General features: G+C 39.6%; 1 protein-coding gene across 1 annotated transcript in view; it reads left to right on the forward strand.

Moving 5' to 3' along the window:
* Nucleotides 1-8058, forward strand: part of LOC124544867 — a 105716-nt gene extending 97658 nt beyond the window's left edge. Inside the window, exon 8 of the mRNA XM_047123579.1 lies at nucleotides 5845-8058. Within this exon, the coding sequence (XP_046979535.1) occupies nucleotides 5845-6273 (429 nt within the window). The 3' untranslated portion in view covers nucleotides 6274-8058. The remainder of the gene's footprint in view (nucleotides 1-5844) is intronic.
* The last annotated feature ends 9029 nt before the right edge of the window (nucleotides 8059-17087 follow it).

Here is a 17087-nt window from a genome sequence, read left to right on the forward strand (position 1 = left end):
CATACATTGTGCCGTGGAGAAATTTCAGCAAAGCTGATATGACATGGCTGCTTTAACAGGTGGCCCAGCCTCTGATGGAATGGGGTAAGCCTGTGATGGTAATTGAGTAGGATATACTGGGTGGATGAATTGGATAGGTCTTGCATCTAGATCCTCCACAGCGAAATGACTCGTGTGGCAAGGGTCTGGAAGTGGGAATGTGATAGGGATGGTCCAATATGTTTTGTAGATCGGATAGATGATGGAACCCACTTTCATCCTAAAGCTAGCAAGTTTTCAGTCTTGTGTATGGGCCTGTCAGTGACTCAGTGCCTCCACTATTCCACATGTTGTTACATTTACTTTTTAAGTTAGCAAATAAATTTGTGTTGTTTGATATCCCATCATTATTTTTATGCCGTGACTGTTAGCAATACAGCATTTTACAATATCCCTTGCTATTTGTAAGAGAACGAGTGTATCATTTAATAAGAAGTTGAAGCACAGTGGGGGGGGCCGGGTCGGGTCATCAGGTACCTGCGTGGTGGTAGCCCCCTGACCACACCTAGATCCTACTATTGGTACCTGCATTGGAAATTCCCCATGTGATGAGAAGTCTGAGCCCTTCATGGCTGGAGCTCGGAGACTATGGGCAAGGCATAAGAATAATACGAATATAAACATGACACGATACATATATTCTTCCGCGTTTGCTGTTGTCTCACTCTAGTTTCGTAGTTTATTAGCCAGACAGGATTTAAATGAGATAGCAGCAAACACGAAAGAATACATGGCAAAATGTTTATATTCGTATTATTCCTACGGTGAAGACAATACTGGATGTGATTCACAAAAGTTCCCATTAGCAACCATCTCTTCTCACAGGTAGGAAAAAATTCAGAACGTAGAATTGGCCATACTGACAAACGTCGCAAACAGTCTTGCCAGTCAGACTTTCGTAGTACATTGAAAAGCTGCTACATTCGAAGATGAACAATACGGAATTTGTATTTACTTCGTTGGATAATGTATGAAAATGCAGTGGTCGAAATTCGGGGCGGAGAAAAAAGCTCGTCTTCCGCCTTTTTTTTAAATTTATTTACTGACGCAGAGGTTTTGGCGCCAGTATTTATCTTTGTGCCTGCAAAGCATGCCTGTGTAGCACTACATATATTCGATGGCAGAAGTTAGTTGTGGCGGCACCTACCAACATATTTCAGAACTTCCGCTTACTTTGCACTCAATTCTAAGCCGCAGGCGGTTTTTTGGATTACAAAAACTGGAAAAAAAGTGCGGCTTAGATTCGAGTAAATACGGTATACATGTTCAACGAGGAGCAGATGGGAAAAAAAAGAATTCATTTCAACAGTGCAGTGTTGTTAGAGCGTAAGCAGTTTTAATTCATGGAATATCATAAAGGAGTAAAATCATGACAGAAGACAATACAAATTTGTGAATAATAGCAGAAACAGAAAATATATATACAAAGCTGTTTTATATATCTAATTTTTTTTAATAAAATTCTTGAACAAAATGAACAGTTGTTTTCCCACCCACTTATGAGACTGTAAATAATTCTTTTGACTAAGATATACCAATTTTGCATTACATTCACTCAACATCAGCAATCAGTTTAAATTTTTAAGTGTCCAGGACTTTTTTTACCTTGAGAGTAGTTATTTCTGACGTAAAAATTTCTCAAATCCATAAGTACTATCACCAACTAACATACCATGCAATTTTTAGAATATTCAGGATGGGGGTTTTAGAGAAAATAATTTATTAAAGAATCGAAAAAATTTCATATTCTTCCATGTAAATGTAAAAATGTTTTAACAGTCTAAGAATTTCAAGCATTAATGTCATGGCTGACAGCAGTCCTTCCACTTTATCATTCTTCAAGACAGTTAACATTCTGTGACTATTCATATTTTCAAAACTTGATTTTGAAGTTAACGAAGTTAAATTTTCATAGTTGAATTTTCCAAATTAAAAATGAGAAAAAGCTCGGAAGTGTGCTTGTGTTAATCATGTCTGACAGTATTGTGAACAAGGTTTTTATTGAAAATGAGTTCAAATCTCGGTTGCTTGCAGCTTTTTATTACAATTTTTTTATTTTCCCTTTTGTTATAATATATCTACAAATACTCTTATGTAGAGAGGTTTATAATGTTTAACAAATCACCAGAAAATCAAAATATTTCAGTTTTTGAGAGGTGTCTTGAGAAACCTTTAACATACATTTTATTCAGAAAACTTTGAAATAATGTATGACATTCACTCGTGACCTATATGCTTTGAGATGAACTCACCGTGCGTACTAATCATTTGTTACATAGAAAAAGTGACTGATGGTGTATATGCTTTACACCAATCAATCAAAGGGGGGGGGGGGGGGGGAGGGAGATAATACTTGATTATGTTGTGCTTCCACAATGATTAATGTGAATGTTAGAAAGCCACTTTGACTTTTTTTATTTGATGTGTGTTTATTAAGCCACTGGTTTCATTCTGTAGGGAGTTCCTCAGATGACAAATTAGCACAAATGTGGTAGTGTCACAAATTCAAATGCTAAATTTCCCAATAAAATGTTAAACAGCACATGCTGAAATACAACAGGTATAATGTTTCACTTTGATGGCTCTGCTTGGTACTTCTTGTATTCCAGTATGTGCCTTCCAACATTTTATTGGGTAATTAAGCATTGTTAATTATGACACCTACGCTTTTCTGCCACTTTATCTCTGCCGAACACACATACTTAATGACTTGTACATCCACACAGCAACCTGGTTCTCTTTCCCTTGCCAGTGCTTTGCTAATTCTGCGTCAACAATCCATCTCTATTGAAGTGAATTACTGTCAACAGAAATGATTGTTCTTGTTTTATTATATATACTCATATTTGTATAGAACAATAGTGTGTGCGGGCGCCCACACCCACACACACACACACCCACACACACACACACACACACACACACACACACACACACAGTTGTTCCACAGATACGAATTGAATAACAGTAAATTAAAAGTTAATGGAAAATGCGTAATAATGTTGACATTATCTATGTCAATTGTTATCTGCCATAGTTTAGTACAATTTTTAAATGATACACTGAAGAGTGCTTCATTGGTACTCATTAATTTCATTTTAACAATAGTTTTATGAACCAGCTTGCAAAGCAAGTGCAGTTGAGATAACAGTTAGCAATACAAATAGCAGTAAAATAAAATGTATTTCCATATGTTCTCTTTCGAATGCCATCATGAAATTGGGCACATACATTACGTGGTAGTGTATGATTAACATACTTTTTTTCCAAAACAAACAAAATACCTGATCATGAAATTTTCAAAATTTGCAGGTGGTTTGGTTTGGGAAAAATTAGCATTTTACTGAAATTGGTCAAACAGCACATATTTATAAAGCCTGTAATAAACAGAATAAAGTGGTACAAATTTGACATCTGTATGTCAAATAATTTCGTCATGTGGCCATTTTAAAATCCCACACTTCGGAAACTTTAGAAATGAACAATTCAAAAATGAAATGTCCAGAAAACCTTCATAATTTTGGATTTCCTTATTTTGATAGGCAGAATAAACTGGCAAAAAATTACAAAATGCTATATCATCAAGGTTTCTTTTTATTTTTTATTGGTGGATTTCACATGGAATGACTTAGAAAGTGTAATTTAAGACTTCAGATTCTCATGTTGTCTTGGGTTTTCAGTCACGTTAAGTGGTTAAAACACCACGAGCTTTCAACTGGGCGTCCCTTGGTCATTGTCAAGTGTAATGACAGCTTCTAGGCTCCTGGTATGCCCCTATGTACTCCAGCTTTCCAGCTGTGATGTCACTGCTGCTAGTGGAATTACCATATGTGGCCATACCTTGGCTCCACATTCAGTTTGCCTGCTTCAGCCTCATAATTCCTGGATCTCATGCCACCCTGAGCTGTAAGGCACACTCTCTCTGATGAGTGTTAGCAGTGATTTTTATTTAAAAATCCTGTAACTACACAGCACCAGAAGCCGTTAGTGCAAACTGTGACACAGCTTTTGTCAGATTTGATCTGTATAGCATTACTAACTAAAACTATTTGGGGTAGTGTAGGCGATAAAGCTTCCCATACTCCTTCCATTATTGTACAGTGAACACTGTTTGTCGGACAAAAGATTGGTCATACTCGCAAGTTATCTTGTAGAACTCAGGTGTTCCAAGACTTGTCATATCTCTAACTGTTTTAAGTAATTGCCACGTTTTTTACGAAGGCTCGAAAATGGACTTGATTTTTGTGTCTCCTCAGCACATGACTGTCTTATATGACACGGAGCTGCAGAACAGCTAGAAAACAAGGTTGGTTTTTTTTTTCCTGCCCTTGTGCATACTTCTGTGGCAGATGGTAATAGCTGAAGCACTGTGTAAAAACAGTGGTACATCTGTTACAGAACGTAACAGATGCAGGTAACCTGCCCTTATGACCTGAGCCATCTACGCAAGGTCTTCAGGCAATAGTTCAGCAGATACCAAACAAATGAAGTGATCTCGAAGAAGAATCACAATTTTTGTCATTGTATGGCTCCCTATTGGCCAAGATAAGCAGTCTGGCAAAAAGCCACCAAATCTAGTTGATTCTTAAGCCTCCAACTAAAATCCAGTAATTGCTGAGATCAGTTATGGCTGTGGCACGTCTTGGAACACAGGATGTCTAAAAGACACCATCCGGGGTGGCTCTTACGTCGGACAAACTCTGCACACTTAGAACAGTGCAAGAAGGTAACATTCGTTTTAACAGTGGGCTATAGAAAAGGTCATGGATCAATTTTGAGATGATCTCTGTTGTAGCTCACGCTAACAGCTTCTGGAACTATGTAATCAAAGAAGCCATTGAAATATCATCAGATGCCACCCTAAATAGAGATAGCAGCCTGTAGCTCAGCATGACATGGGATCAGGCAATCATCAGGTTGAAAGATTAGTCAACATGTGTCTGTATACACAGTGAAGCTGCAAGCACCAGTGATGTCACAGCCAGCAGATCGAGTATAATGTAAGGGCATACCAGCAGCCCCTCTTCATTCATTCTGCTTGATAATGACCAAAGTGTGCTCAGTCAAAAGTTTGTGGATTTTTAACCACCTGACATAGCTGGAAAACCAAGAAATTTTTATTAACGAAATTCAGTTCATCTGTGGAAGATGACACAAAACACTCATTTGACTAAATCTTATGCTTTGGTAATCACTCAAAGACCCTTGCCTGTTTGAATCAATAGAAGAGATAGAGGAAAATCCAGCAAAATGTGGCACATTTCGGTCACAGGATCATTTAATAGGTATGAGAGCATTAGAGGCTCTCGAAAAACTCTGTGGCAGATGCTACAAGAAATCTATGTATTACAGGGAGGTTTGGTGTTGAAATTATGAGTACAGAACTATACAGAGTGGTACAGCTTTGTTTGAAAAAGCTATGAGACCCCTCCCTCAACCCCCACCCTGCCATCTAAACCCGTATCTGCCACTTCCCTTTCCCTTTATACTGCCTTACCTTCCAGCCCACTCTGACTCTTCCCCTCCTACACGGTCATCCCTTCTCCAATGCCCTCTACCTTTCTTTCTTCGCTCACTCTTCCTTCCTCCTCCACTCTGTCTTCCCCTCCCTCATAGATCCCTTCTCCCAATCTCTCCTGTATCCCCATTCCCTACTCCTTGCCCCCTCCCTACTTTCTCTTTCCTTCCTAACTTGGTGGTTGTCTCATAATCACCAATAGTTAAATTTTATTCAGTTGAAATGTGTGCTCTTTATGATTCATATGAATAACATTACAAATGTCATCCATTTTTTTTTTCTTTCAGTCTGGATTGAGTTGCTCAAGAAATGGGCACAATTGTGGGAAGCGCTGGGGAAAGAGAAGAAAAATGACCTCCACACATGTTGGACAACTACGCCGAAATGCAGCTGTGACTCGTAGAAGGCCTTCTGCTTCTCTGATGGTCACATCAAGTAGGTCAGTGTGGCCACAGAATTCATCATCAGACTCTCATAAAGCAACTGTTGGTTCTGTCAGAGAACCAGGGAGAATTCTGCGTTCTGTAACGGCAGCTGTTATTGCGGAATCGCTTCCAATTGCCAAAAAGTTGCGATCTTCTTCTTGTCAAGCACAGCCAAAATGTCACTATGGGTGTGGCTTGACATGGAGAAAGGTCTGTGACCACTGTTTTACAAAACGAAGTAATGTGCATAGCAGGAATGTACCTAGTGTATGTAGATACCATTTTAAGTGACATAGGAGGTGGGTTAGTGTATGTAAAACCAGTAGTCCAAAGTACATAAAAGGAACATGGACATTTTGGTGAAACACGAAAGTGAAGGAAGCAGAGAAAAATACCTTGTAGTCAGCCCACAATAAACATTTAAGGGTGTCTCCAAATGACATGAATTTCCTAAAACAAAAATACTACTGCATTTGTGCATCAGTTATGTATATTTACAATTAAATTTATGTGCCTACATGTTGCCAGATATTACTCTTCAACTCTTGAACATTTATGTATGAGAGATTTTGAATCGGTGAATAATGGAGCATATTTGATGACCTTTCTCACCTTTGTTCTTGGTACGTATTTCCATAACTGTACAAATATTGCTATATACCAGTTGATATTAAGAAATATATGTGTATAAAACATCTGATATTTTTAGATTTTTGTGAATTTTCATTGCACTGATAGTACCAGATATTGAACTATTTTGATTAAAAAATTGTACCAGCATACATAGTCTCAGTTTAGTGTGTGTGTGTGTGTGTGTGTGTGTGTGAGTGCGCGCGCAGGCAGGGTGGGTGCACGCACGCAGTTTGAGCCATAAGTGGTTCCGCATGTTGTAGTACTGATCATTTCCCTTTTTCCTCAAGCCTTTCACCAGATAATAAGCTGTACTATACTGAAATGAGACAGTTTTCACTAGACAAATCAACAGTTGCTTCGTGTAATGAGATATAAATTGGCTGCAACTGTTCACTGAAAGACATACACAAGGTGGTACAAATAGTTACTGAAGTATGTAATTACAATTTTAATTTATACTGATGAATTATATTCTTTATATTTATGACCAATGAATTATATTCTGTATATTTATGACCAATGCCTTAGGAAGTTTTGTGTGTATGGTATTATGTACGTGTATATATAAATAAAACATAATGTATTTTTGCTGTTTGTAGAACAACTTACCAGTATGTCTAGCTACCAAAAATGATACAGTTTTTATTACTACTTTCTTTCAGAATTGTGATATTTGTCAGTGATTTTAGCTTGTAAATATGTAGAAATATAGGTTGGTGAATGTTTTAAATTCTGCAGTGATTTTTTGTAAATCAGAGTATACATACTAGATATACCAAATTTAATTTAATCTGAATAATGTACTGGTGGTTTTTATAGTTTCTGAAAATACTTGCAGACAAATTATTTACCAGTGAACTGTGAGAAATAGACTGATTGTGTAATGAAGTAATTCAGCAATTACTGTTAAGGTAAATTTTCTGATGTGACTGTCCTGCCAGTTCTGTATATTTTGGCTTCATGATATTTATGATTTTCAAATAGGCTGTGAACACTAATGTCAAGTATTTATATGATATCATACTTCATTCGTTTGTTCCTTTCTGCTGAAACAGCAGCAGTTACATTGAAGCTGAGCCAAATGGTTAAGTAACATGCATGTTCCATTAAAAAATCTATTCGAATTTTGTTCTTTGCAAATGCACAGAAAATTGCAATTACTCATATTTTAAAAAGTGACTGTATGTTTCAGAGAGAACCTTATGTTAGACATGAAATGTCTTCTTTTCTCGTAAAAGATTATTGTGCATTATAAAATCTACAGTATAGTGTGCACTGGTGCTGTTCTCCAGATACTGTGTTAACTATTGCATTTTCCTGTGGGTGCGAGAATTTAATAATATTTGAAAACTGCCAATTTTCTCCTTGAAAAATACTGTAAATAAATGTAATGTGTACATTTACAAATGGAAAAAAAAATGGAAAAAAAATGTGGACTGAACTACCTAAATCAGTTATTTGCCCGTACAGTTACTATACAACTTCCTAGATTTTTCAGTAATGCTAACACACAAAAGCAGAATTAACCTGTTAATTCCAAGCAGTATTGGTTAATTAGTTTGTGTTTGGGAGATGCACATTATACATTCAGTACATTTTCAAGAATGCCACATCGGTTCTATGTGGAAGCTTAATATAGACAGAGACTGAATACTTTATTTAAAATGGAATCTAAGCCGGAAGACATTGCCTTCTGACATGTTGACCAGGCCAGGCCTATAATAGTCTCTCTATATTGTATTTTTAAATTTTGTACAGTTTAATGTATACAGGAAGAAAAAGTATATGGCGAATTACAGCTGGTGTTAAACAAAAATTAGTCTGTATAATATGAAAAAGTGAGGTGGTCATTTCAGAGTACTCCGATTAAAGAACGTGGAAATGCATCCTATAAAACTATATAATGTGCACTCCCTGATTGCTCATATGTAACTGCAGCTCCTTTTGGGAAAGAGATAGTAAGGGACCAGATTTGGGCTACAAAACTGATGGAAAAAGTGTCTGGCTGTGAGGTGATTCACAAAATGCTTGTGTTTTGTTTCTCATAGAGTATTGTGACAGTACTAACCTGGTTCAAGCCTCACCCTTATGTTCTGAGCAGTGAGTAATTTTTTTCTCTCAGCTGAAAATTTTTTTGTGTAGTTGTCAGACAATGACATTTATTCATACATTTATTAAATTTGTATTGAATTGAATTTTGGGATAACAAGTTTCTTAAACCAGATTAACTCCCACATTCAGTGGCAGTTAGTGACAACACTCATCATGAACCTCGTCTCAAAATCACAGCTAATTGATCTAGGTTGTTACTAACAGCACTGTACCAGAGGGCCACAAGTCTGAGACACATTTACAAAATGCGGTCTGTTGAACACAGTTTTTGTTCGTCACAACCAAAGAAACTCTTGGAGATATTCCACACATATGCATTGTTAATGAGATAGTTGCAAGCTTGTGGAGTAGGAGATGTGCTGGGACAAGAAATGTTAAACATCCTTCAAAAACTTTTTTGTTTTACTAAATACCCAAAGGCTGGTAATATCTAATCAGCAGTTATTGACATCTATTGGACTGTAGGCAAGTCTTTCTTTTACTTGAGAAACCATGACAGTTTTAAGTTTTATATTTATGCAAGGCCTTTCAATAAAACCAAATCTCAAAAATTAAATAACTTTATAGAATATTAAAACAAGCTTCAAAACTTCCATCAGTTTTAAAATTTCTTTAGGTTAACTTGATCATAAATTTTGAGGGAACAAATATTCAGTTATCAACAAATTAAATCACTCGAAATGTAAGCAATGCAGAGGCAAATAGGCCAATCCCTTTTATAACAAGTGAACATTAAGTGCCTCATTTCCAAAAGAACTCCATTTACATGGCATATTAACTTTAGATTGGGCATATGGCTGGTACCACCTGTACACGGCATCTTCATGCTGGCCTTACATCAACACATTTTATGCACATAATAAATAATAATGATATGATAATAATAGATCTTGCAACACATCAGCGGTTGAGCAGTTGTTATAACCAAGCAACATGCATAAAGTACACTCCTGGAAATTGAAATAAGAACACCGTGAATTCATTGTCCCAGGAAGGGGAAACTTTATTGACACATTCCTGGGGTCAGATACATCACATGATCACACTGACAGAACCACAGGCACATAGACACAGGCAACAGAGCATGCACAATGTCGGCACTAGTACAGTGTATACCCACCTTTCGCAGCAATGCAGGCTGCTATTCTCCCATGGAGACGATTGTAGAGATGCTGGATGTAGTCCTGTGGAACAGCTTGCCATGCCATTTCCAGCTGGTGCCTCAGTTGGACCAGCGTTCGTGCTGGACGTGCAGACCGCGTGAGACGACGCTTCATCCAGTCCCAAACATGCTCAATGGGGGACAGATCCGGAGATCTTGCTGGCCAGGGTAGTTGACTTACACCTTCTAGAGCACGTTGGGTGGCACGGGATACATGCGGACGTGCATTGTCCTGTTGGAACAGTAAGTTCCCTTGCCGGTCTAGGAATGGTAGAACGATGGGTTCGATGACGGTTTGGATGTACCGTGCACTATTCAGTGTCCCCTCGACGATCACCAGTGGTGTACGGCCAGTGTAGGAGATCGCTCCCCACACCATGATGCCGGGTGTTGGCCCTGTGTGCCTCGGTCGTATGCAGTCCTGATTGTGGCGCTCACCTGCACGGCGCCAAACACGCATACGACCATCATTGGCACCAAGGCAGAAGCGACTCTCATCGCTGAAGACGACACGTCTCCATTCGTCCCTCCATTCACGCCTGTCGCGACACCACTGGAGGCGGGCTGCACGATGTTGGGGCGTGAGCGGAAGATGGCCTAACGGTGTGCGGGACCGTAGCCCAGCTTCATGGAGACGGTTGCGAATGGTCCTCGCCGATACCCCAGGAGCAACAGTGTCCCTAATTTGCTGGGAAGTGGCGGTGCCGTCCCCTACGGCACTGTGTAGGATCCTACGGTCTTGGCGTGCATCCGTGCGTCGCTGCGCTCCGGTCCCAGGTCGACGGGCACGTGCACCTTCCGCCGACCACTGGCGACAACATCGATGTACTGTGGAGACCTCACGCCCCACGTGTTGAGCAATTCGGTGGTACGTCCACCCGGCCTCCCGCATGCCCACTATACGCCCTCGCTCAAAGTCCGTCAACTGCACATACGGTTCACGTCCACGCTGTCGCGGCATGCTACCAGTGTTAAAGACTGCGATGGAGCTCCGTATGCCACGGCAAACTGGCTGACACTGACGGCGGCGGTGCACAAATGCTGCGCAGCTAGCGCCATTCGACGGCCAACACCGCGGTTCCTGGTGTGTCCGCTGTGCCGTGCGTGTGATCATTGCTTGTACAGCCCTCTTGCAGTGTCCGGAGCAAGTATGGTGGGTCTGACACACCGGTGTCAATGTGTTCTTTTTTCCATTTCCAGGAGTGTATCTTGGCCCTAACATCATCAGAGCTTGGTATAATTAGGCTATTTAAAGACAGGCTAGACAGGTTCTTTGCCAAGACAATCAACAAATTTAAATATTAAAAACAAATACTGCAGCCCAATTACTTGGTGCAGTTTAATACAAGGAATTTAAACTGCCAAAAAATTACTGAACTAGAAACAAAGCTAGACAAACTCCAATGACAAATTTAAATATGAATAAACCACACTTCAGTTACTTGGTGTACTATACTCTTTAAATTGAAGGTGGTATTTCTGCCGTGTTACTATATGGTCACTGGAACTAAATCTGTCTCTGATAACCAATATGATGAACTTCACAGAGGTTTGCTTTAGTATGAATTTTTGTGGTAGGTTAAGTGTTTATAAATGTAAAACTTATTGTGTCCATTTTTAGTGCTGCTTCTCATATACATCAGCTGAACTAAAAGAATCATTTAAAGCTGAGCATGTTGCACGCACTAGAACCAATAATTTGTTACACAAGATATATCTATTATTATATATATAGTTATAATAGAGGGAAACATTCCACGTAGGAAATATATATCTAAAAACAAAGATGATGTGACTTACCAAATGAAAGTGCTGGCAGGTCGACAGACACACAAACAAACACAAACATACGCATATATATATATATATATATATCTCAATGGAAAGTGAACAGCAACTGCTTTGCTGAAATTGCGACCCACTCGTGGTACTGAGCGAAGCTATCTCACACTACTTGCAGACACTGCAGCATTGTATACTCCACTCAGCCTGGCAGGACCAAAATGGCACATACAACTGCCTGTCCATAAAGCACATCACTCACAGTGGCTCTACCTACAGCTAGTTGCAGTATGTCTCCACCTCTTACCTATGCAAGGCACCCCCCCCCCCCCCCTCCGCCCAAGCCAATGTCCATGTCTGCCACCGTGCATGCCTTTTTTGAGGCTAGTCACATGGATAGCAAATAGCAACACGGGGATGATGACGTGCGGATTCAATACATAGATGTTAACACGGTAATGACTAGCTGCAGACTGCAGATTTGGGGATGGGGCAGGCTATATAAATACTTGTGTGCAAATATATTCAGATTTGGTAAATACATAATTGTTTGTAAACTATGTGTTAGAAATTTAAGGGTGGAACTGGTGAGCTATGAATTCAGGCAATCATTTGGTTTACACAGTAAGTAGTTAATTTGTAAATTACAAAAGGTTACAGAATTATTTTGTGTGTTTATGCTGAGACTTACTTATTTTCAAGTACGAGCAGAAAAATGCTCGCATCAGAACACATAAAAGGTGAGAATGCCCCTGTTTAAATGGCTGTGATGTGAGTGTAGAGTACCAGCTGTCTCATGCTATCTTCCTGATCACTTTTAAAAAAAAATTTCAAGAAATTTGGACAGCAAACATATTCATGCTCTTCATAATGTGCACCTCAAATCTTACTCCCACAAGCTTCCCTAGCTGTAATTAACTCACTCACACCCACCCAAAAGTTCATCACTATAACTCCATCGTACCCATCTATTCCCACTTGTCCATTCTTGCTTACTCATTCAGCCCAACTCATTATCATATCTCTTTGTTTCTCTGTCACTGTCTTCTGTCTGACAGCCACAGTCTCCCCAATTCTGTCAACCACTCGCTTTGTTGCTTTTTCATTCTTTCCTTCTCACTGTTGCTGTCTCTTCTCACTGTTACTATATCTACCTTCCTTGTTGTCATTGTCATATACTCAGTGTCTCATTATCACTGGATCTCACCCACTTCCACTTTCTCCATCTCTTCATTCCACTGCTTCTCCCTCAGCATAAAAAAGATCAAATATATTTAAAATGTGCAGAGGAAGATAGAATGAGGCAGCTGTTCCCCATTTTTTAGTCAATGTTTTAATAAACTGGAGCATATTCGCCTTTTTAATGCTACAATAGGAGCATTTTTTGGTTGGTTCCCTTATTTTCCTTGCTGTGGCAGGGCATCTTATTGATACGAAGAGAGTTTGTAAAACTTTGGTAGTTCACTTATGTGAAATTCAAATAACACAAAACTAATTTTAGACCTTGGACCAAACTTTTACAGGTACAATGTAGGACATATTACAACATAGGATTCCCAGAACCCTTCTGATGATAACAACCGACATATTTTACAGCATATTTCTCGGTGCTGTGTCACTTCATAAACGATAGTGACTCTAAAATGATCCTTCTATTGTGTATACAAATGGTCTGTAGCCCAATGACTATACAAAATCACTTGACTCTACCTTTCCATCACCAATAGAATCTGAAGTATGAGCTATGGGAGAATCCAGTTTTTATCCGTAGTGTTTTGGAAGATATTAGGTAGTGCGTGCTGTCGCATGTGTAATGATACTTGAAAGTATGACAGTTTGTGCAAATTTCTGATAAGTGTCTTGATTGTATCATGAAGGATGTCATTCTTTCCAGAGAAATTAGGGCAAGTGAAGCACACTGTCAAAAAAAAAAAAATCGTAACACGAAGAAGGTGGTGTGCGACATCAACAAAAGTTGGCAGGAATGTTTCTGTATGTGAAAGATGATGTCTGCTCAGATTTCATGTCAGTTGCAGATCTTTGGTGCTAGTACTGTGAGGATGAAAATTCAGGTTTGCTTTAAATACACACTGTAATGATCATGAGTTTTAGTTACCTTTGATGGTGAGTTGGTAGTCAAGAACACCTTTGAAGTGACAAAGATGCTATTATCAACACAACACTGAGTTCGAAAGAGGTCGTGCAATAGGGCTACTAGAAGCTGGATGTTCCTTCTGCTATACTGCAGAAAGACTTGGCAATAATGTAACCACTGTTCGTGACTGCTGGCAGTCGTGGTCACAAGAATGTACGGTCACAAGAAGACTGGTCTTTGGATGGCCACGTGGCACTACCAAGAGGGAAGACCATCATGTTTGGCGTATGATTCTGGCACATTGTACTGCATCTGCAGCAGTAGTTGGCACCACAGTGACAGAGCAAACTGTTACAGACTGGTTACTTCGAGAGCAACTTCGAGCCAGACGCACTGAAGCGTGCATTCGACAGACCCCAAATTGCTGCGATTTGCGACTTCAGTGGTGTAAAGCGAGAACTCTTACAAGGGAAGGGTGAAGGTCTGCTGTGTTTTCTGATGAAAGCTGGTTCTGCCAAGGTGCTAGTGACGGCCGTGTGTTGGTGCAACCAACATTCCTATGTGCTAGAAACATTGGATGTACACCTCGAGCTGTGGTCAGGGGTCTGATTTCTTATGATGGCAGGAGCACCCTAATGGTGTCCTATGCAATCCCAGTGCAAATCCATATGAGTGTCTGATGATCTGACCTGTTGTGGTGCCATTCATGAACAGCATTCCAGGAGGTGTTTTCCAACAGGATAATACTCGTACACATCTTCATATACATTATTACTCTGCAATTCACATTTAAGTGCTTGGCAGAGGGTTCATCGAACCACAATCATACTATCTCCCTACCATTCCACTCCCGAACAGCGTGCGGGAAAAACGAACACCTAAACCTTTCTGTTCGAGCTCTGATTTCTCTTATTTTATTTTGGTGATCATTCCTACCTATGTAGGTTGGGTTCAACAAAATATTTTCGCATTCGGAAGAGAAAGTTGGTGACTGAAATTTTGTAAATAGATCTCGCCGCGACGATAAACGTCTTTGCTTTAACGACTTCCATCCCAACTCGCATATCGTATCTGCCACACAATCTCCCCTATTACGTGATAATACAAAACGAGCTGCCCTTTTTTGCACCCTTTCGATGTCCTCCGTCAATCCCACCTGGTAAGGATCCCACACCGCGCAGCAATATTCTAACAGAGGACAAACGAGTGTTGTGTAAGCTGTCTCTTTAGTGGACTTGTTGCATCTTCTAAGTGTCCTGCCAATGAAATGCAACCTTTGGCTTGCCTTCCCCACAATATTATCTATGTGGTCTTTCCAACTGAAGTTGTTCATAATTTTAACACCCAGGTACTTAGTTGAATTGACAGCCTTGAGTATTGTACTATTTATCGAGTAATCGAATTCCAACGGATTTCTTTTGGAACTCATGTGGATCATCTCTCACTTTTCGTTATTTAGCGTCAACTGCCACCCGCCACACCATACAGCAATCTTTTCTAAATCGCTTTGCAACTGATACTGGTCTTCGGATGACCTCACTAGACTGTAAATTACAGCATCATCTGCGAACAACCTAAGAGAGCTGCTCAGATTGTCACCCAGGTCATTTATATAGATCAGGAACAGCAGAGGTCCCAGGACGCTTCCCTGGGGAACACCTGATATTACTTCAGTTTTACTCGATGATTTGCTGTCTATTACTACGAACTGCGATCTTCCTGAGAGGATATCACGAATCCAGTCGCACAACTGAGATCTTTACCCCATAGGCTTGATTAGAAGTCGCTTGTGAGGAACGGTGTCAAAAGCTTTCCAGAAATCTAGAAATACGGACTCAACTTGGGATCCCCTGTCGATAGCGGCCATTACTTCGTGCGAATAAAGAGCTAACTGCGTTGCGCAAGAACGATGTTTTCTGAAACCATGCTGATTACGTATCAATAGATCGTTCCCTTCGAGGTGATTCATAATGTTTGAGTACATGCTGCTATTGTAATCCAACATGCTCCGTAGAGTCTCGACATGTTGCCCTGGCCCACTCAGTCACCAGATGTGTGTCCATTCAAGCTTGGCTTCATCAGATGACAACTCCAGCACCATCCACAAACAGCATTAACCATTCATTTATTGACCAACCAAGTGCAACAGGAATGGAACTCCATCTCACAAACTGATATCCAGCACTTGTACAACACAGTGCATGCACATTTACATGCTTACATTCATTGTTCTCGTTGTTACAACACCAGTTGCCAACATTTCACATTTGCTGTGGCTTATCTCGTGCTTACGCTAACCTGCAATCTTTCAGTGTTATATTTTGTAGACAAAAGTATTCCAGAAATTTCATTAATTTACATTAATTATTTGTTTGGTGCAGTTTTTTTTTCAGTCAGTGAATAATGTCAAATTTAGGAACCAAGCAGGTGTAATTGATCAAAAATCAAAAGTAATACTAGGTGTGTCCAAACTTTAATGCTTAATTACTGTAATGTTAGTTTCCAGTTTTTTGTGATGGGGTTGGGGGGGAGTAGCCGGCACTCAAAAAGATGATATTCCAGCACCTTCCATATTTTTAATATATGCTCTGATGTACTCTCCTAGTTTGCAGACCATTCTTGCTTTTGCTATCAACTGCAGAAGGATGAACATGAAGCAGCCATGACTACATGTTTATTAGTCTTGAACTGAGTGAGAGGAGGCCCTACCATCCCAATGAACAGCAGTGCAGCTGTTGTCTGTGCAAGCACAGTGACCCATTTGAAGTCATTTGAGAGAACTCACTTTCACATTCACTGGCAGGTATTGCAGCTGTGCCAAAATTGTGCTTCATAGTAAGTAGTGGAAGTGAGAATTTGTTTTCTTGAAGATTGTCACAGAAATGACGAATTGCTTCTTTTTTATACAAGCAAAATTTGCTGGCTAACTTCCTAAATCCTGCTGAACAAAATTTCAGATGCTTCCCAGGATTTTCTGGTCAATACTAGAATCTAAAATCTTGGCACTTTCAGACAGACCATCATCATCTCCTCAAAGCAGATGCTTTCCAACAGTTTCTTTCAAACATTTTATAAAAATCAGATGAAGCAGTTGCATGACTATCTCTTTCATTTTTGTGCAGTTAATTGTCTTTCAACTTCATGGTCTACTTACTTTGAAGAGAGATACTGTGTATGGGCCAGGACTATGGAATATTTCTTCAAAAAATTTGACTCTGTTCACTGTTCTCTTGTGTGCTTTGTGTAAGTCAGTTTTCTCTTTTGTAAACCTAGACTTAGTTCTTGGAGAGCACCACACATGAGGCCCAAATAAAAACAGCT

This window comes from Schistocerca americana, chromosome 8, assembly GCF_021461395.2.
Source record: "Schistocerca americana isolate TAMUIC-IGC-003095 chromosome 8, iqSchAmer2.1, whole genome shotgun sequence".
Classification (NCBI taxonomy): Eukaryota; Metazoa; Arthropoda; class Insecta; order Orthoptera; family Acrididae; genus Schistocerca; species Schistocerca americana.